Below are 26592 nucleotides of genomic sequence, written 5' to 3'. Positions count from 1 at the left end.
CCTGTGGCAACGGGCCCTGCTAAAAAGTTTGCCACCATCTTTTTTTATAAGCCCCCTTTAAGTACTGATAGACTGCAGTACTTAATACAGATGCAGATACACATATATCCACAAATTTCAGCTTTTTCTTAAAAGCATTAGTACCCACTTTGATCAAGTATTAAAAGGATTTTATTTATTTTTACAAATACAAAATAAAAAAGTGAATTAAATTCTTGGCATACAAGGTTTTTAATAAGATCCATAAACTCCAAGAAATTTAGTCCACGCTTCCTTTTGACCAACTGCTAGCAATCCAAACCCTTTCCTGACTCTTTCCAAAGAAACAGCTGGACACAACCACTACTTTTCGTGACTGTACAAGTTATCACAACTGAGCATTTGAATACTTAGGCCGAGAATCAAGGATGACCAAAAAAAATCAAGTATTCTTTCTTAGCCTGGTCTCGTTTCCCATATACCCCAAAATGGGTATGTTCAGGTAATCAGATACATAGCTTGTTCAAATGTAAACAAGTAGTAACTAAAAGTATATTTAACATATCTACAAATGTGCGATTTGGAAGTGCAAGAAGAAAAGCAATTATTTGGGCCAGATAGATACTAAAAAAAAAAAAAAAACCCCAAAACATTTGTACAGCTTCTAGGGACAGCAAAAACTGGAGGACTTGAATTTAACATTATTGTGGCAGCTAGCAATGAAGAGGTAAAGGGTGAAAGGGCGCACAGCAAGTAAACTAAAAGGGAGCTATGGGAGCATGAAAGCACCTTCACTAGTTTCAACAGTGTCACTGGGCATAAAACTATATTCAGGTGGTCTACTCTGTTTTTCTTTTAAACTTTGAAGTATTAATCATCTAGCTCTCGCCTCAAAGCACAGAGTTTAACTGGCAACAAGTTAAAAAGCAGATGCATTTGAGATCTTCAGTATCTACAGAAAACACTAGCTAACAACCACTCTCATAGTTAAAGGATTTAACTGTGAAAAAAAAAATACTCAAGATGATAATTCAAGTTACCAACAGGGGTACAACAGACTGGCAAGTTGTTTCCCCTGCTGTATTCCATAAAGCAGGGACCTGAGTTTGCAATATCCCATCTGGCATCTTTCAAAGTCAATCCTCCATAAAGCATAGGGTAAAGGCAAGTTTTACATAAGTTTTGTTGTTTACTTCAGAACACAGTTTCAAGGACACAGACACCCCCCCCTTACCCATCCATTCCACTAAGTGAAATTTGAAACTGATTACTACAAAACCCAAGCAATTTATTGACAAACTGTTCACATGGGGATACTATGTTTTATTTACAGTAGTACCACACATAGATCAGGTATTAATGATGTCAAACATTTACTAATCTAAACTTAACTACAGTGGTTATTCTCCCCCTGTGATTGTGTGTTTCACTGCATAGCAAGTTATTTTAAGTTGGCTGAAATTTGTGCATTGATGAAAAAAGTATTTCTAGTTTAAATTAAATAAGGTGAACTATAAGACATTTGTAAACCATCAGTCTAATCTGGGAATTTTTCAGTTGCTGCCTTCATTAGGCTTTTTTCGATAGTTTCCCCATAATTTCTTTTAATGGTGGCAGTAACAGTAGCATTTTAAGTATTGTAGTTCAATTCCAGACAACAGATTGTTTAAAAAACGTTGATAGGCACTAGCAGCCTGACTACACTATTACTTATGCAACTATACAAGAACTAACAATGTAGAATTGCATGAGGGCAAGTGCAAATGTACATAAGGCTGTACAAATACAGGTAGTTACAGTATTAACTTGTAAGAGCATGTTCAGTCCTGCCACCTGAACTACAAGTCAGTTCAAAACTATTTCTGGGATAATTAATTTTGTGTATTATCTGTTTATTTAATAACAGGACTGTTACAGCACAGATTTTTGAAGACTTGCATTAAGGATTACAAATCAAGTTCATTTCTTGGCACTCAAACTCTACCAAATTGAAAATTTCTGTGAAACAAACAAAAAAGTCATAACCTTTCAAAAAACAAATTAACACTGGAAATTTCACATGACATTACAGAGCCAGTTATCACTTGCAGGAATTTCTTAAATAAATGGAATTTATTTGCTTTATGCAGCATTTCAAAACTTTACAAGTTAGAATATTTCTTCACAACAGACTGTTGACTGAACATTGGGAGTTAAAGCTTAGGCAGCAGTTCACTTATGGACGGCTCTACCTTGTTGAAAACATACTACTTAGACGTTGAAAGTAAAAGGGAACGAGGTGTCAAGTGAATTCCAACCAGAAATGTAATGATTTTGACAAAACTATTAAAAGCTTTCACTGTTCACCAAAATTGATTTGAAAAGTGGCTTGCACTTCAACTTCACTACAGTCACACTTCTTACATCTGAGAACTACTATCCCTGGATACAATGCAAGAAGTTAAAATTACTTCCTTTGTATTCATTACATGTAATGTATACATCACGACATTTTAGGCTGTTTAAAACTACCAAATATATTTCTGTGTTCTGCATTAATTATTTCAGATCATCCATAAAAGTATCCAAAAGTTGCATCGGTCGGACTTAACTCCTTGTGCTTATATTGGTGCCAAACTGAAGATTACAATGAGATAAATACATTTTTAAACAGACCTTCTTGTAAACTGAGGTCTTAATCTTTAGCAGCTTACAAAAAGAATTCCTTTTCTGTTAACTGATGAAATGGGGAAGGAACTGAATATAGTAATAAAAACGTCACTATATTGGCCCAATATCATAAAAGCAAGCCACGGATGTTAACAGCAGTATCCTATTTTTCATGCAAGTTGTGTTAAAGATATAAAATATGAGCAACACCATAGTAAACATTTTTACTTTATACAAAAAAGTGAATCTGCTTGAAAAGTACATGCAAGTGTGCTGGCTGGAATTTAAATAAATTTTGATTCATAAAAATTAAAATGTTTACTTTTTAAAGGCTAGTGTGATCAATATTTATCTGTATGAATTATAATCAGAAGAAAATAACTCATCAACTTAATTTCTAACCTAAAATTCCCTAATTTTAGGATTGTCCTCAAAAAAAGAAAAAAGCTACTTACAGCACAGTAAAATTTCCTCAAAAGTAACTAATCTCTGGTATAAATATTCCAATCCCACAGATTTCCTTTCATACTGTCATACATTCAAAAATTTGGAGGAAGGCGTGGGGATCCCCTTCTCCCTGGCCAACTTAATCTGTTTTTAAAAGAAACACTTACTATCCCATAACAGTTTTGAAATCCGTTTTTATTTTTCAATTCTGCCAGAACAAATCTACTATTGGATGGTCCAGGGGCTTGGTCCCAGGGGGGAGGAAGGGGAAGTGTTCTTGTACCTGATTATAATCCCCAACATTTATACACAAGCTCCAGTGCACATGAATAACTTTGCACCCACTTTTTCGTAGGCTGTTATTGTTCGCAAGCTCCAGGCTAAATCTTCCTACATGATACTCCATTAAATGAAGTTCAAAGTTTTGTCTGCAGTTTTAACATTTGGGAAAAAAAAAAATGGGGACACACATACATAGTAATACGGTAGACATCTCTACTGTGCTATAAAATTGATACCTCCATCTGTCATAGTGCATGCAATATATTCATGAACGAAAGTACTCGGTGCGCTCTTCTCTCCACAGTATTTAAACTTCTATTGTAAAAGCAGCTTAAAACTATGCCACAAGACTACACCGTCCATCTTAACCACAGGCAACCTGTTTAGCAAGTCAGGCACTGGAACTTTCATGGTTTTTTCCCCAAGTTCAAATGAGACTGTCACTGAGACAGTAGACTTGGTCTGCTTTAATTTGCACCAGAAAGCTGGTAAGGAAACATTTAGAGCCATTTATTATGTGGATTAAATACAACTGATTTTGCAAAATACAGCATATTTTTCTGTTTGCAAATCAAACCAACTGTCTTTACATGAGCAGATTTACACAGTCGCAGTACACAGGTAAGAGTTCATAAATAAAAATTCTACTCCGTATACCATGCCTAGCAATTTTGAAGTCAATGTAACCTCTGATGCATATAAATAGAGTGGCTGGTACAGTCTTCACCAAAGATGTGTCTCACGAATCTCTGCGATGATCTGACTGGCTCGCTGCAGGGCCTGCACACAGAAAGACAGAAAAGCCAAAGTTATTTAGTATCTCTGAAGAGATTTCTCAAAGAGGTAACAGCAGCAGTCTAGGAAGTGTGATGTTAAAAATCAAATTAAAGCTAATCATTTTCATTTTGAAACGAGTGGTAACAACCTGCAACAACGTTGATTAACAACTCTGAAGCCTTCCGTCTGCAAAAAATTAGCCAAGTAGAAAATACTACAAAGCAGAAGGTAATGGTAAAACTTAGCATAGGTGTCATTAAACCATTTCTCTAGAGAGATGAGAATTAAAAATTAATTGAAAACTGAACTTCCAGTTAGAAGCAAAAAGAGCTCTTTGTCATTGTTTTGAGCAACTTTTACATACCTAGTGTTCGCAATAACAGCTGTTTCTCTTAACATTTTGTATTTATAAATAAATTCTCAAGAAGGGCAGACTTTTTCACCACACACAGTTTTAATGTTTTAAACTTTCCTCAAAGTAAAAGGGGAACTGTACCTGTTTTATATCACTTTTAGCATTCTGATGCATTCATTACAGTCTAGCCTGCTAAACTTTGCAAATTTAAAAGCTCAGAATACCAACTAATACTAACATTATTTAAAGTACTACTCCAAACGGGAAATCTGAGCTATAAGTTTGGCCCTATAAGTTTACAGTTTAAAAAACTGTTAACAGACAGTTCCCCTCACTCAAATGTTGATCATATCATAGCAAAGATTAAACTTGCTGCAGGTGGTCTTGGACAAGCGGTATCTCAGTGTATCCAGTCTCTCAGACACGCACTGTCTGACCACACCGCGTATGAGAGAGAAGCACCTCCTGCTGCTTCTTCAGTGAGCTGAACTGGCAGTTCTTTTCTATGCAGTTCAGTCCAAAGCAGCATTATTTCTACTGCAGCTGTAGCAGACTCTGATACACCACAAAACTGAACAATGAAGAAATGAAGAGTTCCGTAACACAGACATGTCATAAACGCACTGTCATACAGATGTACACGGGGGGTCGTCCAAAGGGAGTCCTGACATTCCCACTGTTCATAATTACGGGGTACTGTCTAGATACACCAGCCATTGGCCAGTAGGCTCTGGGTGAAGCATACACATGAACGGCACTTAAAACACTGTAGGCTTAATCCCCCAAAAGAGAACTGCTGAACACTATGAAGTAAAGTTAAATAAAAGCAAATTATTAAAACCAAATGTATAATTGAAAATATAATTGAAAATAACACCAGATTAGAGCTTCTGCTTTACGCCCAAAATATAGTTTAAGTCACCTCTTCCCAACTACTCAATCTACATAATACTTTCTGGTCACATACTGCTTTTAATCCCTCTAGCAGAGAGAAGTAATACGCTGGCATACTCCTAAAAAGCAGCAAAGAAAAAAGGAAGGCAAGTCTTCCAAAAATCTCACATTTATATGGTTTCAATTTAATTAACTACTCCCTGATCTTTTTTAATACCTTTAGCATGTCAGCTGCCTCTTTTCTGCGCTGTGCCATGTCCTCAGATTCCGTGAGAAGGTCATCCAACAACAAGGATTTATACAGCTGGCCTACCAGCTCACTCTGAAGAGTGTCTTTCACGTGGTTCACCAGAAAATGCATCACTGCCTTTGGCACGCTGCAAGCACATAAAGATTGTTTCTTCAGAAAGAATTATTCAAAACCAGGTCTGCTCTAGATTGAAGAATGCAACGTATGAGCAAATGGCTACACACAACCTTGGCTCAAACTACCAGGAATTTACCACTACCATAAATAAAAACGCTCGCTCTCTCAAGTAAATGCAGTATCTTGTGCAATTTAAGAGCTGTTGAATTTCTTCCAGATAGGATAGCTGCATTGTAAAGAACATGAATATATATAGTGTAAAAAATAAAATAAGTAACTTTGCTCACTAGAGACCAACCTGAGTCTCCACTGTGCTAGGTATGACAAAAAGCTAAGTATTTCAACCCTAGAATCAATCTTAATGTGTGAATGAGAAAGGAAGGAGGCAAAGAAAGAATTCATATATCCAATCTTCCTTAGCAGATGAACTGAAAACAGGATCACTGTTCAAACACAGGGCCACATTATCTCTGATATCAGAGAGCACAACGTGAGGGCAATTTAAAACTGCAAATGGAGTTTAAGTGTGAAAAATACATTTGTCTAGAATGGAGGCAGACAACAACCAACGAGAATCAAGAACAATCCATCAGAAAGACACTACAGAATCTGTAGAGCAACATTTTTCAGCTCTATGTCAGGATAAAACACCTGAAAGAAACCACTGTCTTAGCTCTGATTTCCATGCCATTAAGCTTCCTGAAAAAAACCCCAAGTATTCGATCTAGCTGAACCTGATTTTTCTTTAGGCCTTAGGATATGTGTAGCAGTACTCTTCTGAAAAAGTGGGGAAAAATATTTACATGAGTATTGACAAAATCAAATCATCATACTAATGCCGCCCCAGAATCTGGGGACATAAACACAGGATCAAAAATTGAATTAGTGCACCTCAGGTTATTTCATCAGAGTGACAGTAACTGACAATAAAAATACTGATGGTTGTTCCCAACTGAGAAATAAAACGTTAGTTTAGACAACCTTGTTGGTGTTATTCTTAGCAGCAGTATTTTGCAACTAGAGTGGACTGGGAGTTGATGTATAATCAGTACTGATGCATTAAGTAGTGACCACATCACTTCTCATGTGCCCATAGCCCTAAAACTGAATCAAGGCAGATCAAGAGTTTTTGCTCGTTCTCAGAGTGCTGCAATTGTCACTGTAGAATTAAGTTGACAAGGACCATGCAAGTCTAAACAGCCAAACCCAAGATCAACCAAGATCCATCAACACATCTGAGCTTTTGGAATCATACTCCCAAGTTTGGCTGGGAATTTTCCCACTACATTCTGCTGCTTTATGGTTCTTTACTAGCCAGTTGTGGGAAGACTTCTGGGAAATCGTGATGAGACCGTATAGATCTATTAGTACTCAAGTAATTCAATTTATATTCTCCTTTCAAGCCAATACATTGCAAGTTCTACCAAAAGAAGAGCTTAAGAAAGAAGCCTAGAATATTTTGGAAGTCACCTTGGTAAGAGTGAAAGCAACCCAAAACTCAGGTTCAAAGCTGTGTGGGTACAGACACCATCCAAACCATCCAAGTAAGAGCCTGAACTAGTTCTGCAAGTATGATATGGGATGGACATGAGTACCATCTTCAAGAGGTATTTCCTAAAAATATTTCTGAATTAGGTGAGGATTTCCTAATACATCAAATTTATAATGCTTGAGATATAATTTTTTTTTCATTACGTATGCATATTTATTGCAAAGAATGTGAAGGGTTTGTTTAGCGTACGCAAGGTGGTAACACTACTAGTACTAACACTACAGTAAAATTAAGGTAAACAAAGCAATTCCCTGCCATGAAATACTAAAGATTATATTGAGAAGAATATTAGTTTACTAGAGAGAATAAAACTTTTATGACCTCACTAATCTGCTCTAAACCCTGGTTTCCAGATTCCCCTTTTCTCCCTAGATTTCCCATATATATATAAAAATATATATAAAAAAAGCTAGGTCTTTCCACAAAGACTTAAGCAAAGCAAAGTTTTACATCATTCTTCACTACAAAAAAAAAAAGTATGACAATTTTTAAGCAAAACTTTAAAGGCATTTAAAAGGAAATAACAAGATGGCAAAGCTAAGTTCAGTCAGGACTACACAGCACCTAGAGTTCATTCCAGTTGTTTGCTGCAAATCATCCATCTGAATTGCAGTATCCTCCAGAAAAGCAGGCATCTCCTAAATAATTAAACCTTTTACTTAATATAATACAGAACTCAAACCATTAGGGAAAACAAGTGCTTCTTCAGGCTTCTTAATTCTGTGAAGGGTAAAGTTTTACTGCTGCTGCCCCTTCTAAAAAAATAAATCGTATTTTCTCTCTGCTTACAAACATAAGCACATGATAAAGTAACAAGATTATATACATGACTCTTGAGATATCACAACATTTGTATGGCTCAAACATTTCTAGGAAGTTTTGTTTTACCTGTCCTGAATGTTCTTCCTGACAATAAGGAAGTAAGATTTAATAAGTCGTTCAATCACTTCACAATCTCGTTGCTCACGGGCAGAAAGTTTGCGTGCAACAGGTACAGGCTATGTAAGGAAAAAAAACAAACAAAAATAAAAACCACCACACCTCAGTTTACCAATTCTGCCCATTTGCATAAGTAAGTAAAACTCAAACAGTAGAGTCTAAAATCAGCTATTGCTCTTTTAGTCTGATAGTTTGACAGATGTAACCTGTCTTGTAACAAACCTCTAATTCTTCAGAAATAAAATTAGAGACATGACAAAATCCAGATCTGTGAAACAAAGGTCAGAGGGCACCACTACTAAATTTTTTTTAAAAGCTACTGAAGGAACTAAGCTCTCTAAACACTTAAAGGATCTCCATCTATTTTTAACTTAAGTGGTTTTTGTCTTTAATGATTCTTTTCCTCTAATATAAAAATGCCAACTTCAGCAAAAAAGAGCAGGAATTTGAGTTAAGCCATGAGACAAGATTTGTTTCTGTACAAAGAGCGATCTGGACAAGAGTTCACCCGCACAGGAATTTGTGAAAGGAAGCCAGTTATCCCAAATCATAGGCTGAAACCAGGGTCAGGAGGGGGGAGATGAAGGATTGGACGAGCAGGAAAGCAGAAGAGACTGGCTAGAGCTCCCTGTCTCTATAGCGGTAACTATTTACAAAGATATCATGTATTAGTAGCAAAGTTACAAGATCTGGAATTCAGATGTTTTCTTTCCTGAGCCAGAACTACGAAGAGGAGGCATTTGTCTTTCATGACTCACCACATCTAATAGGTTTACAGCATGTCCTTTTTGAGGACTAGCAGGTAGGGCTGCAGGTGGCTTGGATTTTTCCTCTGCCGATACCTCTTCCGCTTTTGAGGTTTTCAGCATTCCTCTCCAGTTGCCTGTTCCAGGCTCCTGAGACATATCTCCCCCTCCAGGAGCAGCCTGCACAAACAGCACAATGAAGAAACATTGGAGAGTTAGAACTTGGGCACTGCAAAGCCGTGTCTGATCAAATCTGCTATTACTGAGCTATAGGTAAGACTCACTAAAAATGAGATTTTCATACGTATATTCCCTTCGTTCTATTCTTCACATTCCCCACCTTTGTTCTCCCTTTGCTGCTTACAGCTGACACAAAGTATCAGTAAAATGAAAGCTTTTAAAACTCGTATTCTTCCTAATAATGGTATGAAAATGACTCACATAAAGAAGCTCCCCAGCATTTTAAAGGTCTACAAATCACTTCTGAAGTACGGAATGGTCTTTAGATCTTACCACTTTACCATACGTCCTTGGACCAATACAACCTATACTACCAGGATCATTCTGACAGTATATTTTGAAGGTCACCACAGCTCTTGGAAGACTTCAATTTAAATTCTTTGGTATTTTATTTACATAAAACCTGAAATTTCTTAGAAAAACAGCTAAAAATATACACATTTATCTTTCCAGGTACCACAGCTATGAATGTATTTGTGCTGCCAGACCTCAATTTACAGAAGGCTTTTTTTGTACCAAATCAAAACAAAACAAAAATCTCCACCTTCTGGAAGTGAAGATCAGCGTTTCTGGGAAGTTCCAGAGAAAGAATGACTCACTGATCTGAGAAAAGGGCATAACACCCAATTCTTAAACATCAGGATCACTGGACAAAAGAAGTATTAGTAGGTGGTATCCACCACATGTTAAATTAGTCAAAAAAAAAGACAGTTTATTTTTATGTGGAACAGTGGTAATTTTTATTTTGTACCTTTCCATAAGCCTAGTATCCGTTCTATTTACTACTGTGCTTTAAAATCTATTGCTTTTTGAAAAACATTCAAGGTCATTCAAGGCTCTGAACTACTACTACTTATGTCTTGTTTCAGATATAGGAGAAAATAAGCTAAATTTATCCATTGCATTTACAATTAAAACATCACAGGCTGATCTTGAATCTAAAAAAAAAAAAGCCAGAAACAAAACATGGCAAACAATACTAACAGTTGCATACTAGGAGGAAACCCAGCTAAACTGTGCACATCAGAAATTTTATTAAAATTGCACAACTGTTCAGAGGCGCTGTAAAACATATACTATAAGAATTCAAATCAACCCCTGCTAATAAGAGAGAATCTCTGATGAGGAAAGCTCCATTACATTATTTCTGATTGCAAGACAGCTATTCAAAATGGCAAAAATCCCTATGACATTCTCATTCAGTATTACTGTGGAGCCTGCTCTATCTCCAAAGTAGTTTCAGAAACAAAGCTACATTCTTTCACACGAAAAAGTGTTGAGTGTGTACCACCTAATAAAGGACAGGTGTTGTGGGAAACACAAATTAAACCAAATTGGGCAGCTTCCTGCAACTTCTTAAATCACAACAGTATCCTCACAGTAGCTCTTGATTTCTTTTTAATGTTTGCGGCATATCAGAACCTCTAAAACTCTGACAAGAACAGTTAAAATTCTACTACTGACTAGATTTTGACTTTAACTACTTTGTTCAGGACAGAAGTGGCAGCTTTGCACTAGAAGCCGAACGTGCATATGCAATGAAGCAGAAAGCCCGAGTCCTCTTGGTACTCCTAATACACAAACTTGTGACTACCCATCTTTTCCGACTCCAAGTGAAAGCAATTAGCAAACGTCTTTACAGTAATAAGCTATTATTTTAACATGAGAGCAGCACACCTAAAGTGTAAAAAACCATCGCAGAACAAATTTCATGAATATAAGTAAACCAGGGATTGAACAATTATGTGAAACAACAAAAAGGAGGTTCAGTTTGAACAAAGCCTATAAAGATTCCCTGCAGGAAGCAGGAAACTCACATTTTTAGCTTATCTTCTGTTCTCCTTCTTTAACTGTCAACACATTAAAAACATGCAGTTTAACAACCATGCTGAACACTTTTCATTACAATACTGTTGCACCAAACAATCTATCGACTACAGTTTGAGGCAAATTATGCTGCCTACTTGCACCACAATATATTGCAACCAAGAGTTCAAACAGAAAGCAGTGACTTTGCCACCTAATGGCACATCTTTACCTGCCACTGCACATACTAAAATCAGTAATGCCGAGTAGTCTACACTCTGTAAGGCATACTGTGTCAGCGACAGAGCACAAAATACAAACTGCTTTCCATACTATCTGCGGTGCACCACAACAGAAATGTGCATGCAGTGCTTAGAGGAAAAATCAAGACAGACCTTGCCATCAGCCTCAGCAGAAGCAGCAGTAACAGTCTCCTGGGAAGCAGGTGTCAATGCACCTGGAGCTTTAGCGGACTAAGGAAGGTAAAAAATGCAGGGAGGGGAAAAAAAAATTTCAACTGAAGACCACCAAATCTACCTAGCAAATTTCATACACTTTTACCTACTAGCATCTTTAAAAATCCAGAAAAGAAAATAGTTTGTATTTGCAAGCAAAACGGTAATATAAGCAGAAAAAAGAAAAAAAAAGCATCTCCAAGACAGTTAAGAGACTTTTTGGCTTATCTGGCCTTCAATTTCATTTCAGCTCCTACACTGATGACATAAATATGAAGTCAATAAAAAGAAGGATCAAAGAGCACTATCTCTAGATAGCTACCTTAAATTCCCAGTTCATCCATCAGCTGGCTTCTACTGATTAAAGGCAGTAATATTACATCCATTCTGGGACTTCGTCTCATTTTTTAAGCTAACGAACTTAATGAACCGATTTCTATCAGCTGTAGTAACTCCTGTTACAACCTGTGAGGAGTTTAAATTATATTCCATATATTTTGATTCTAAATACTTCACGTAATACTAAATACCTAACTGTCTAAAGTTCCAGCTGATTGTCAGACCATTCATTTCTACAGCCAGGCAATGTTTTCCATGATGCTTGGTTCTTCCACCCATGTACTTACTTGTCATTGAACTAATCCCAAAACCTGGTAAAACTAAACAAGCTCCAGAGTCAGAACACATGACTGGATTATGATGATCAACTGAAAACATCACCTCCACCATCTTCTCCCAAAGAAAACAAGACTGCAATAAATTGCAGTTTTAAGAGTGACTTTAAAAAAAAAAAACCCACAACCAAAAAACGGTGCACCAAGTCACTATGTTGGCACACTATTTTAAATCACTTGTTTATCTTTTGAAATCAGTGTGTCTCAGCCATAAATTTAAGCATGCAAGTTCTGACTCCATCTTTAACATCTGCAGGCATTTTAAGCCTTACCTCAGATGACATTCAAGTAATAAGTGTAATACTAACGTAAATTTATAGGCAAGTCTTCAGAAATCCCAGATTTAAAACCTGCCAAAAATTGCATCTTTGGAAGAAGAAAATAACATTCCACTTCTATCTTATGAAATGGAAAGAAAAAAGTCAATACCTGGAAGCTCCCAAGACTTTTACTAGGGCAGCATATCAAAGTTTCCAATACTTAGATTGGATCAAAGGAGAATGCATTAAACTTTAAATGAACAAATAAATAAATAAAAATCAACATTTACTTACCTTGTCTCGTGTCACAGCAGAAGGCAATTCCCGGGCTAACCTGTTACGCCTTTGTTCCTTTAAAAACAATCCAGCAAGACCTCAATTATGTATTACTCTGTATCAACACATATGCAAGATTCATATTTTACAGATGACTTACATGTTAGAGACAAACACTAGTAATTTCATCTCATCCAGTGTCATGTAGTCATACTATGATCTTACGAAAACCTCAATTATTTGGACAAAACTACTCCGATTACCTGGTCAAAAGTAAATTCTCGATATAAAAACTTTTGCTCAACTTTTTGCAACGCACTCCATAATCAAAACTAGAGCCTTTAAAACAGGATCAAAGCTACACAGTTTGGCTCAGCATAGATACCCTACAGCCCTCATTAAGCTTTAAATCTTAGACATAATCTAAAAGGATTTGATTCTGTGGCCAGCAGGGTTAACTATGATTAGCCCAAAAGGAAGAAGGAGAAGGTAGAATTCACTTTATAGCAAAACAGAATTTGAAGCAATCAGGATAAAGATCTGGTTTTTCTGGAAATTAGGAATTGATTGTCCACTGGATAAGGATGTTTTACGTGCTTTGTTTCTTCAAAAATTTCAATGTCCTGTTCAAGAAAATGTTGGGAAAGAACTAGCTTAAGTAACACACGATAATACAATAATCTCATATGTTCAACTTCACAAAGTCCTAATTTTTGTACTCACAGCAGTTTGCACACACATTGTTTCTGAACTAGATTCAAGAGCAGTCTACCAAGGCAAATTCAATTGCATACCCAGTCAATACAAAATTTATGTATAGAAGAAAGTAAAAGGTTAGAACTAAAGAGCAGAAATGATAACATAAGCATTTAAAAAACTAACACTACTATGAAAGAACATGTTGGATAAGCAGGGGAACACAAGAACATTAGCAAGCTCTTAACCAGATGGATGAAGTACTGCAACAAAATCAGATTGCAGGAAAGAATTGAGCAGATCAGTTGTAGAACAACTGCTTCTACAGGATAATACTTGTTGCTGTCATCAATCAAAGCTAGGCTTGAAAAAACAGAAAGACTACTGAAATTGTAAAAGGCTTATGGGAGATTGGTGGAGAAAATTGTCTTAGGGAGATTGAAGTATGGTAACGCAGATATTCAAGAACAATGCCGAAAGGAAGCAGAAAATAGAACCTGAATAGAGGAAACAATACTTGTATTATCCTTTCATGAATGAGAAGAACATTATAACTATTGATACATTCTGTCAGAGACAAAATGCAGTTACTTCAACATTAAAGAGTATTTCACAACTATCTATTTAAAGTTTCTTTTCCAAAAATTTCATATAGTAGGCAATACTCAATTAGGTGCCCATCTTATTTTCCAGACAGAAATACAGGCAGAATTGTTTTCAGTGAAATATCAACCACTGTTCCTGAATGTAATATGCAATATAAATCTAACAAATCAACAGATCACAAGATAAGAATATACACCATATTTGTAATATATCACGTTTATATTTCAAAATGTAGAACCGTGCTTCCATGAAAGAAATTGAAGCACTTGTTCTTTTACCAATTATTTAGGCTCTCACTTAGAGGAGTCAAAAGACTTTTTAAGAGAATGTATTTTCTTACCTCTATGTTGTTATTCATTAAACCACAGGCATCAGCAAAGTCTGGATGTTTGGTATTGATATAAGCTAACTCAATGGCCACTAGATTATGAACCTGCAATGCAACATCATTCACAGTTCAAAAATTCAGTGAGTAAATCTAATGCTAGTGAAGAGCAATGACCTACAATGCTACAAACGTAGTCTGTCCATAGCAAAAGACCTGTTCTTACTGCCCCAAAGACATTAAAGTTCTGATCCAGAAGGCAAGAAGGGAATTCATTCATTCATTGCAATACATTCAGACCTTCAGCCACTTTGGATGTTACATCAGTTTAACTCGTTAGCTTCATCAAGCTAAACCCCTCTCCAGCAATAAACAAACAAAACTCAGCAATTTCATGAGTGTAAGCTGTATAGTAATGAAGTGACCTATATAGTCAACCTTCAGCCACAAGCGACATACAACTTTTGAACCAGGGAGAGATGGCTCACTATGGGGGATAGTGAGCATACAGAACAATTTTTGCTTTTTACATCAAACATATGCAGAGTCAATAACTGAAACACTTGGTTTCCTCCCCAGTAAGCAGCCCAAAGCAGACTTTTATATTAAAACATATTTACTCAAAGCTAGAAGTTGAATTTTTAGTTCTCACTAGCTAAAGGGCATTACAAGCAAAATCAACATTTTGTGTTGATTTTATCTCTGAAACACACAGAATAAGGGCTATAATTTACTTTTCACCATGGCATCCTGAACTCTACAGTAAATGCACAGCTTCTGTTACAAGGGAGGGAAATATACCTATATCAGAAAGACTAGGAGATGTTAAATCCAAGTTTTAGTAAAATTCTTCTTGGGAAATTGAAACATAGGGGACAATAAGGTGAAGAGGGTTCCCCCCACCCCTTTGGTTTTTATGTATTTATCTTCCAATGTAGAAGAAGTTTCAAAGCGTGTAGATATTAAATGCCTAGCTATTTAACAAATAAAAGTTAAGATTCCTTTAATAATTTGGGTTCCTGACATTACAGAGCAAACAGAAGCATCAAGAAAGATTCCAGAAAACACACACTTTCTCCATCAAAATTATAGTAGATGGAAAATTACCATTTCATTTGTGACAGGAAGTCTTCTACGCAGAAGACAGGTTACTACTTCAACTATGGCATCGTGCAATTTAGGAAACCTCAATAATTCCTAAAAACAAAACAAAAGTTTACTGATGAGACTTCCAGAATTTTTTTTAGGAAAGTGGTGGGGGGGAAGCCTAATAATTACAAACTTAATTCTAAAACATGCATTTTTACCTGTGTACTGTAATTACTGCAATGCTGGATAATCCTCTGCATTTCTTCATGAACCAGCTCCACACAGCGCAAGCTAGGTTCTTCTAAACGTTTGATTTGCCTTTTTACCAGCAATTCAAATGAAACTTCAGGAACAAACAAGGCAGGACGGGGACCCTAGTTCAAAAGGAGGGAAAAAGCTGCTAAACTGTGTATTAAACCACATATGCATTTGTAAGAAGTAGTATCTGATGAAGCCCAGAATAAATCAGGTCACAGTGCTTGCACCCAAAAGAACACTCAGAACTGGTCTTACGAGTAAAACATGTTACAAGAATATTCAAATTATTCAAATATTCAAATATAAAAGCTATAAAATATAAAGTTATTACCTTTAAGACAAACTCTGTGTTAAATAATGATTAACCATCATCCTTACAGAATCTTGAAGATTTCTACCTACTAATGTCACTCTAGGCTTACAACTATGAACAATTCTTTTTCACATTTGCAGATCCACGTTTAAATAAAATTTATTATAAAGGCAAAGACATTCTCTTCCTAACTTCAGAGAGAAAAGTTACCATTATTTATTTGACAGACCTGAGCATACAATTCTTACTGCAAGGTAGGTGGGTTTTCTGTTAAGTATAATCATAATACAGTGTCACTGATTTACAGTGTTTGGGATAATTTCATTTATGACCATACAGACCAATGCTTAGCTATACATAAAACATTTTTTTACCTGAAATTTCCTTTTTTTTTTTAAATTAAATGACCTTTAGAAACACAAAGATGTGATATGTCACATAAAAACAAGACATTTTACATTTACAGAAGGATAAGAGCATGCACATAGGTCATTGCTGCAGAGTACCTAATGTGCTCCAAGTTTGAGTAACTATTGACCATGCAGAAACCTGACTGTCTGTCCATACCCAACAGAACACAGTACAAAAGCAGACTTACATGTTTGACATCCAAAGTCAAGCTCTAAGGAGTGAACATTCTATACACAGCAAAATTTAAAAGTGAACTTACTCTGTTAATTCTTAGCAACATCAATTCCTGTGTTCACAAGAAACCAAATCTGTCATGTAAACACTGAACCATTGAAGAGTTGTGTCCCTTATATACAACTAAAATATCTGAATGTGTCCTAGCCCATACATCTCAGACTGAGTCTTCGCAACTAGCGGAACTGCTTAATGCAAAGTAAATGCAGAGGCACCCTTCCATCACCATTTCTCTAATATATAATAGCTTCAGCACAGAGTTACCAGAGCTGGGCCTGAGGTTTATTTCAGCGTGTAAATAACAGTAATGAGCTGTAAACATTCACGGTAAACTCATTCCATATAGGATAATGGCTACAAATTTGGATATGGTAATTTTTCCACTTAGAATACCAAAAATCAGGATTCAGCCTCTTCATATTAACTCATTCAGCTGATATCGTTAATTCACAGGACTGAAGGAGCACAGATTTGTTGAAACCTTATCTTCAAATCCAATATATAGCAACAACACTTAGAAATACAGAAGAACACTCACAGTAGCATTTCTAATGGCAGTCAGAATATCAATTGTGTTAAGGCCACCCAGTGGGTCAACAGATTCTAATGTTCTTCCAAAAGTCTCATGAAAAATGTAACAGATTCTGGCTCCACCACATCTGAAAGAATAAAATAACAACTGAAGTAGCAAACAAGAAAAAAGCTCTCATTGCAAACATTTCTTAGTTACTTGGATTCAAACATTTTTGAGTATGTTACACTCTAGTGTAGTACTACTATTGCCAATAAAAGCCAGCAAGAGGCACTGGGTCGATCTAACCGCTCAGTCAATATTCTGGAAAACCATTTGGTACTTACAGCTCCGAAGTCTCTATGTATTTTGCTGTTCCTTCAATAGTGTTACAATATTCTGTGGCAAATTTGGTAATAAGCTGCAATAAAGTGGCACTTTTGTCCTCAACAGGTTCCCCATAGCTGTTTAGTAGAGACTGGTACTGAGCAGCTAAAACATTGATTCTGGTTTTCAGTTCTGGCAAGCAATCCCTGATATGATGCATCAGCAGTCTAAAAATAGAAAACAGTCCCTCAATTAGAAGGGAGGAAAAGTTTCAGCTTTATCATCTCCATCAAAACAGAGAAGAGACAGAAAATAATCACCAAAGGAAAACATTTACTCAGGAAAATTACAGTAAATTCAGAAACCGAATTTGGAACCTGAGTTTTCCTTCATGTATCACTGTACAGCACCAAAAGAGAAAGGAAAAGTAAAAATAAACATTTACACATGTTTCTAACACACCAATTTATATCTTAAAGTATCTTTAAAAGCACACATTTATTTTATTTTACATAACATGTAATACCTGTTCAGTGTTCTAGCAAGATACTTGGTTCCGTTTCGATTGGCTAGGGAAGGATACTTCTTTTGAAGAAAACCATACTCATCACGAATGGAATCAGTTACACTCTTCTTATTGTTAATATCCAACTGACTCCTGAAGTTAAAAGGCAGAGTTACACACTAGTTAATAGATGCAAAGTAAAAAAAAATTACACTTCTGCTTTTCTGGACAGGATATCTAACAGCGGGTTTTTGCTTTACACACACAACTCCTCTTCCTTAGACAATAAAGGGTTTTATTTGTTGTTCCATGCAGTATAGTCAACAAATCAGTATGGGTAGCATCTGTACACAGACTAAGCAACGCTTTTATCAAAACTACATGAGATTTGACCTAGCTAATGCAAAAAATAAATTGAACAGTACTATAGCCATATGCAGTTAGCACTAATACATACAAGATCTGTACTGGATCAGTGCTAATGTGATCAGCTGACCAGAAGAATCCCTCAAGCTAAAAAACAACAGCGGAAAGAAGTGGTGACACTACAGTTCTTTTAGAAGAAGTGTCCCTACTCCTTTCTAAATTAGCAGCTGGTTGAGTGGAAGAAGAACAGACAGGCTTTTGAAAAGTGAACAACAAGCTTCTCGCTTGCTTATTCAGAAGTTTATTTCAGCATCAAGTCACCTTATTCTTAAAACCATATTAATGATTAAAAAAGCCAAAAGCATTACTTCATATTAACAGTTTTAAAAATAGCAGCAATGTGTCCAGACAGACCTGTTCACTACTCCAATGATGCCAAGTTTGACTGGAATCACTCTTCCCATGAGCACATCCATAGCATCAGTGCCAGCATCCATGAGATCCAGCTTTGTGATAACAGCAAGGGTTCTTCGACCTACCAAAGGGAAAACTCACTCACAGGGATGTTTTGTCTTGATGAGGGTAGCTAAAACTCATCATTCCAGAAGTTCCTCGCACAGCTGCATGAAGTTTAATACTGCAAACCAGCAAAGACTAGCGCAAGAACATGTAGTATTAGTCTATCTGGAGCCCCTTATTAACAGGAGTATAAGAAAAGTATGTGGCAGGTACTGCTCCCCACACAGATCTGGTTAAAGAAAAAGGTTTAGGCACTGTGCAGTTTGAAATTATAGTCATTACTGATTACAACAAACATTTTTGCATACTACATGAAGTCAGAGGCGTTACTAAGCACTTGTGGAGAAGACTAAGTAGGGCAGGCAGGGGACTCACAAGTGTGACTGGACTGAGCATATTTCTAGCATGTATGTTGGACCAGATGTAATGGCAATCTGTTTGGAACTATATTTGAAATACCACTACCCACTGGAGAAGCTGCTAAAGGAGGCAACAGGCCCACTTCTAGCACAGTGCATCAAATACATAGCTGAAAGCCCCAAGAGACTGGATAGCTTGAAATCCATCCATTGAAGAAGCTTTAGGGGATTTAATTTTGCTAATGAAACGTATTTTTATTGAATATGTGACTGAATGTTTTCTGAATTAAAACTAAGCTTCATATTGGACACTGTGGAGGAAAAAGTGACCTAAATTCATTAAATAGGTAAATACTGCACATCTAAACAGGTAGGCTAACATGCACAGGATTTGTCTGGGACCTTAATATTTCCCGGGCTCTTGGGTCTGAAAAAAAATGTAGCAAGAACTTTTTCTTTAAAATATAACACACTTTGAGTCTAAAAATAAACCAGTACCTCAGTGAAATCAGTAGGTTCTTGGGTCCTGAAACTTTCAGATGAATACAAGACAGAGCGTCTACCTACTTTAGTACTTCAAGTCTCTTACATACCATTATTGGCATGTGTCACCATATATATGGTATATACCATACCATTATTCCTACAACATGAGCTGCCACTCCAGACCTTTAAGGTTTAGAATTTTGGGAAGTGATCCAAAAGTCACAGCTGATCATTTTTACAGGGGTAAATTAAAAGGAAAGGGTCTGCTGCCTTGAACCAGGACAATCTAAGACTGCCAGAATAGGTTCTCCCTCGAGGTTACGTGGCTGTGGAACCTGTAAAAGCTTAGGCAGACAGGCCAAAGCAGACTCGGAGTTCAAAAACAATCAGGAAATGTTACGCTTTGTGGGAAGAAAAATTTGAGAGTAAAGCATACCAACACTAAATTTTAGCCTAATTTCAGTATACCTATTTTCCAAGTATACTCCTCCATATTCTTTCAAATCACACAGTGCCATTTATTAGTCAATGGTACCGATAACACTTTCCATAGAAGCAGGCACCCAGTAGCTTCTGATCTGTATCAAAGTCATTAGGTAAACAAAAAAATGATAATCCTCCTTTCAGATTATATCAAATCAGTCAGTTCTGTCACATAAATGCAGGGCACCAAAATGGATACTGACAGTATATATTATTTTTATTCTTACTAAAAGTCACTAACAGCTAGACAGTCAATTACTAGCTGCAGGATGACGTATTTTCTCTACTAAAAGAAATAACATTGGACAATAAAGCATGAAGTCATCCTAACAGACCACTGTAAACTACTAAAAAATCTCAAAACCCCCAACATTCTGTAACACCATTTTGCTGCTCTGGAAACAGAAGTGGCTTCTATGACTACTAAGATAGTTATTTGGCCTGTTCGTAAGCCAGAAATCTATTAGATATTAATTCATCACAGCATCCTCTGAGTTGCAGAGACTGCAGCAGGAAGTCTTTAAGCAAAGATAGTAATTGTATCTTCTAGGAAATGCAGTGACATTTGTTTTTCTTACTACTTTTTCCCCAAACGACTTCAGTTTTATTTTAGGATTTAATTTAAAAAAAGAAGTTCAATTACAGGACCCAGTTTTTCCTGCTGCTTACCATCTGGATCCACCTCCCGTGCAATTTTAAGTGCTTCTGAAGTGGCCATGTCTGTGTTAGCAGCTGTGACTGCCAGAATAATTGAATTTGGGTTGCTGATGAATTGAAGGATTAGTTCTCTTATTTGAAGTTCAATGTCCTTAGGCTGATCCCCAACAGGCACCTAGAGAAAAAACAACATAGAATTGTTCAAAATTGTGTATTTATGCCTGTGTGAGACCATTTATTGGAAGTTCATACCCTATACCACAGTATAAGATAAAGTTTTCCAGCCCTTTCCTCCCCCCTTCACAAACAAACAGGAAAGAAAGGAAGATCTTGAAAGGTATAAAAATCAAAACCACTCTTGTAGAAATAAGAATCAATTCAAATTATTTGATACTGTTGTCAAGATGCTTGGTATCCAAGAACCACCTGCACAACTGGCAGAGTGAGGTGAGAAGTCATCTTGTCATCTTCGTGCCACAGAAAATTATTCAGTATAAAACCTGAACAAACAGGACCTGAACATTTCGTCTAGCATATCCTCACTTTATATAACGTCTTATGCAAAATACACACAGCAACTTCTGGAAAAGCAATGGGGAAAACATTTTCAAACTTGTCAACTACCCATCTATCTGCAAGTACAACTTTGAAACTTGAGTACTACTTCTTCTATTAAAAAGAACATGCAACCCGCACAACGCTTCCAATCCCTCATTTTTATACAGAAAGGAAGAACTTAAGCAAATCTACAACAGCGAAGAGCACCAGAAACCCAAATCTTACACCAGAAGTGACATCTCAAATTTATATAACCAACTACTTAACCTGAGGAAAGCTGTTTATCTAACAATACAGAATAATGCCAAAGAGTGAACATACACTTGTCATTTCAAAATACACTGTTCATGGTGAGTCAGAAGAGAAGCATTCTGCATCTTACCTTTGTCATTCCAGGTAAATCCACAAGAGTCAGATTTACAACATTAGATGAAAATATCTTAAGATGAATAGGTTCAGGACTGATCCCCTAGAAAGGTATTAATAATAAAAATTAATCACTGTCCTGGATTATTTAAATGCACCCTTTAGAAAGCCAAAAGCTGTAGTTTAATGCTAGAAAAACTTTCTTCCATCATACACCTTACAACGACGTGGTGAGGAAAAAAAAGCCAGCCACATCAGTCAACCAATTCCTTTGTCTTTGGAAGCAGCCCTGTTTCCCCCCCCCTAGTATAATGCATAAAAGCTTTTATATTTCAGTGATTATACACACATGCAAGAACAGAACACTCGATTTTATAATTACACATAAAGCCATGTACGTGGAAAAATGGAAGCAAGTTTGACTCAAAGTTTGCTTTTTGCATTATTATTATTATGGAAGCTTTGAAGTAAAGCAACAGCAGTTCTCTGCATTTTCTTTTAGCTGAAGTCATTTATCTCATGAACACAGTGAAAAAACCTCAAGATAGCAAGCAGCATTACTGTGTTCTTCATTAGAATAGTTCAATGCTTTTCACTTCTAGCTGCCAAAACTGTTTAAGAAAGGTTTAAGCAGCAAGAGAATCTATAGCAAGACAAAGATGTGCAACGTTTACCTTGTTATTTCCTGAAATCCTCTCTGTTTCATTTTCTATTTCCTGACGAATTTCATCAAAATCTGTATAGATCTGAAGTACAGAAGAAAAAAATTGTTTAAAAATCAAAGACAGCATCCACTTACCTAATCGCAAAACAATGCTCTCTTCTCCAAGAGAAAAACTCTGTAACTAAGTATACAGAAGGTGAGAAAAAATAAGAATGACTATTAGCCCTTAAGCCAATGCTAACAGCAAACATCAGTGCTAAAAATTACAGAAATTGCAATCTTGGTATTTAATCTGTTGATTAATACTGTGAGATCGCAGTTATTAGCACTTATTACCCCATCAATGTCGGACAAGGTATAAAATAGTATTCACCTAAAGAGAATTTCAAACACTTAATTCCATTTCTAATATAGTTGCAATCCTTTGAGGTTAAAAAACAACATGTAGCCTGAACCTAGTCTCATCTCGAAGAGGACAAAGAACAAGGATAGAGTTTCATTTCAAAATTTTTCCACTCTTGTCAAAACTATTCTTCCACCAATCCAAAATAAGTTAGCACAGAGCTACCCCTGCACAGGTTTCCCCCTGCATTCCTCCCTAGATTTTCCTTCAATTTCTAGCACTGCCTAGAAGGTGAGGAAATCAGTTTAAAGTAATAAACACTTAAGTAATTCATCTGCCAACAAAAAGATTACTTTCTTCGAGCAAAGAATTAAGCTTTGACTCTTGTTACTGAAGTCCTAGGTCATCTCAGTTTCTGCTTCTCTGCCCTGATGTACATTAGGCTCTTCCTTCCTTTTCATAGCTTTCTAATAAATCTCTGAAGTAGCCAATTCTTCAGTGGACTGAAACAACTTGTGATTATATACTTCCTTGTCTTTGCAACGTCCATTCTAATTTTGCCAATGCACAAAAAAGAAAAATCAACAAAATAACATAAAAAGGATTAAGATAAATAACTCAGCAGAATCAATGACACACAACAGACAACCACTGATAAACCTTCTGTCTTGAGTTTAAAGGAATGTTTTCAGAAGTTTTCTACTCATAAAAAGTAAAATAAAAAATCCTTAATACCCTGGCACATAGTATAGCAGGTAGAATAAGCTTTTTGGGAAAGTAAAGGGAAGAGATATAGAATTAAGTATATACATGATAGCATATTTATGACACTGCTACTCCATCAGAGTAAACATACCTTATTTTTGGTGTGAAGAAATTTACCCCACTCTTCAGCATCTATCTCTGAAAACAAAGAAATGACACATGAGAGAGAGGAAGCAGCTGTTTCAATGACATTTTTTCCGAGAGCCTGTTTGTTGAAAACTACAATGTGATTTCTTTTTTCCAAGCAGCAAGAGAAAAATGAGTCTGCTTTCTACTGTTAGATTTTAAATAGTCCAGTACAAATACATTTATGATTCTGCTTATTTAAACATTGCATGTTATTACTCTTTTTAATTTGTCTCTCTTATACAAGGTCCACCTTCTTAATTGTGACTGAGCAATCAGCTATACTACCATTTTTCAGAAATGGTCTAATCCATTAAATATCAGCTTGCAACAGAAAGCAAAAGAATTATTAGCAATAGCTTAAAAAACCTGAAAAAAATACCAGCTTTTAGCATCTTTTCTTTTACCATGCAAGTGAGATCAAATTACAGCTGAAAGAAAAAAGTTAGAAAAACCTGTAGAACCAAAACCAAGGAAACAGAAAATACATAAGAATTCTGCATAACAATGAAGTCTTAGGAGAACATGTCTCTTCCCAAATCTGTCAAGGACCAAACATTTTAACTCTTGTCAGTCACCACTGATGTCGGGAATTACTTGGGGGCTATTCAAGAGCAGTCCCAGAAACAGCAAAGGAGTTTTTGTCAATTCCTGCTTCGTAGCACAGGCAGCAGTTCGAGTCACACTGCGAGATACTCACACTTCCACAACTAGGTTTCCAAGTATTAGTGTTAAGTTCCATTTCCAATTTTTAGTTTGTGGTCATTTCTCCTCTGCTCCCCGATAAAGCAAGCTGCTCGAGAAGAATAGTGTACAAGAAATCTGGCCATTTGGCAAACACCCTGCTTACCGACAATCAAGTCATCTTTCAAAACATTCTTCCACTCGAGTTGAATTTCAAGATACTGATCAACAGAGATTTTTTTAAAGGATTTGGGAATTAAAAGTGCAGGAAATTCTATGAAGCAGCAATGGCACAGAAGAAAAGCAAAAATCATCTCATTCTAATGCAACAAGGTCAGAAAACTAAAAATCAACCAGATCACAAGACTCAGCAAAATAATCAATCAACACAGTAGCCAAAGTGTAAAAGTAAAAGTGTAATCAACAATAAAGTGGCATGAAATGTATGTGGTTTAGTGTATATAAGCATGCACTTTATGCATAGGGACAAAAAGCAACCTTTAGAAAGGTGTCTTGGATTTTTCCATGTAGCAGGGTCTGCAGTTAAAGAGAAACAGCATTGAATGATGTTTAAAATTTTTAATCACATTTAATATAGCATTTTTATTAACTTTCAGTACCAGATTGTATTACAAAGATCACAAATGCATGCAGACAGACGTGCATGCTATTCTACTATTGATGAGAATGTATAACATATTAACAATATGCACAGAGATAAGATCTTAACTAAACACTGATAAATGATGCATATTAATCAGATATTCTATACAACAAAGTTTACTTGATGATGACTTTATTATTGCTGTTCATCTAATTCCAACAGCTCACAACATTTTTATCTGAGCACAGAAAACAGCACCATTAGGTTCCGCAAAGCTGAACTTCTTTGGCGAAGTATGTGTCTCATCATTTACTCATGGCGAGAACGAGAAAGAGTAAGGAAACATTTTTAATGTCACTGGAAGTAATATTACTGTATGGGAAAGAAATCTGAGGTTTTGCATCAATCTTTCTAATGCTCAATTAAAAAAACAATTACAGCAATTCTGAGACAGATTTAAGAAGAGACAACATTAGTTATCACCTTTCTCAACTTTTAATTTTCTCAAAATATTTATGTCAAACCCATTACAAAAACAACTTTTTACTGAAAGGTTGATGAGTTTACAACTCTATATTTTTATGTGATGCCAGTACAGCACCATGGAAGTGCAAGAATCAAAACAAACTGGTGAAAACATTTTTGGCATGTGCCTGTTTGGCACAAAATGCAAGTAGCACAGCAACAATCAATTCAGCAGTTTGGAAAGCCTAGTACATCTGGGGAGTTATTTTAATGTCTTGCTCAGGGGGTAAGTCAAAGGTTTATCATCAATGGAAATATGCTGATTTAGATGGACTGGATCCATTAAGGAAAAAAAATTTAAAAACAAACTATTTTTGTCCTTAATGTTCTGCAGGCACATGAGCTATGAAGAAACCATTGTCAGGAGGCAGCTTTTGTTTGTCTTGGTTAGTAAACAGGCAAAATTACATACCAGTCTCCAAAGCAAGTGCAAAATGAAAGGGCTCATTAATTCCAGGTTATTAAACAGGTTTAGTTTATTTACAGTTCAGAGGAAATAAAGCAAAATGCACATACAGGAAGAAAGTACAGTATCTTCAAGATTGTATTGCTCATCCCCTCTTAAAAATTGAATCCAAGAAAGTAAAGACAGGCATAAAGCCAGGAAGAAAAAGATACAGCAAGATACTGCCATCATTACATTTGAAAGAGATGGACAAAGCACTCTCCTGTTATGTCCTTCTTAGGGAGATGATGTCCTCCTAGGACACACTGTTTTAGTCTTAAATTACTGGTTTTGTGGTGGCATAGGAATTTGCAACTAGGTACAAGGCTTAGTTCTATGTATAAAAAGAAGTTTTGTTTTACTATAATCTATTAACTTTTAAAAATACGTATAAAAAAGATGCATTCTAGTCAGAGACATTGCATTTTAACTTGTTAACATCTACGGATCAAAGAAGACTGAAAATTTTTTAAGTTTTAACAAGTCACAAGTTTTCTTTGCTAAATATAACACAAGAGAAGACTGAAGCCATGATAAATGGCTTAGTCTTAACCTCAGCCTTGGTGCACATAAAAAACCAAGAAGAAAAAAAAGTCAAGGAATAAATGCAGTCTCCTGAAGTGTACAGAAAATCTCATGTGGTCCAAGTATAAGCTTTTAGAAGTTTCA

At 36.1% G+C, this 26592-nt stretch overlaps 1 protein-coding gene across 1 annotated transcript in view; it reads right to left on the bottom strand.

Moving 5' to 3' along the window:
* Positions 1-1850: 1850 nt before the first annotated feature.
* DNM1L (dynamin 1-like) overlaps positions 1851-26592 on the bottom strand; it is a 33773-nt gene continuing 9031 nt past the window's right edge. The window contains exons 3-19 of the mRNA XM_009333036.1: positions 23631-23677; positions 22442-22513; positions 21784-21870; positions 20856-21018; positions 18754-18874; positions 17995-18126; positions 17489-17695; positions 17169-17289; positions 15633-15788; positions 15433-15522; positions 14341-14433; positions 12717-12773; positions 11429-11506; positions 9000-9167; positions 8191-8300; positions 5601-5760; positions 1851-4137 (exon numbers count right to left, since the gene is read on the bottom strand). Coding sequence (XP_009331311.1) covers positions 4081-4137; positions 5601-5760; positions 8191-8300; positions 9000-9167; positions 11429-11506; positions 12717-12773; positions 14341-14433; positions 15433-15522; positions 15633-15788; positions 17169-17289; positions 17489-17695; positions 17995-18126; positions 18754-18874; positions 20856-21018; positions 21784-21870; positions 22442-22513; positions 23631-23677 — 1919 coding nt within the window. The 3' untranslated portion in view covers positions 1851-4080. The remainder of the gene's footprint in view (positions 4138-5600; positions 5761-8190; positions 8301-8999; positions 9168-11428; positions 11507-12716; positions 12774-14340; positions 14434-15432; positions 15523-15632; positions 15789-17168; positions 17290-17488; positions 17696-17994; positions 18127-18753; positions 18875-20855; positions 21019-21783; positions 21871-22441; positions 22514-23630; positions 23678-26592) is intronic.

Source organism: Pygoscelis adeliae, unplaced genomic scaffold, assembly GCF_000699105.1.
Source record: "Pygoscelis adeliae isolate BGI_AS28 unplaced genomic scaffold, ASM69910v1 Scaffold38, whole genome shotgun sequence".
Classification (NCBI taxonomy): domain Eukaryota; kingdom Metazoa; phylum Chordata; class Aves; order Sphenisciformes; family Spheniscidae; genus Pygoscelis; species Pygoscelis adeliae.
Note: the sequence above shows the minus strand (reverse complement) of the source record. Positions and strands in the feature narration are given on the sequence as shown.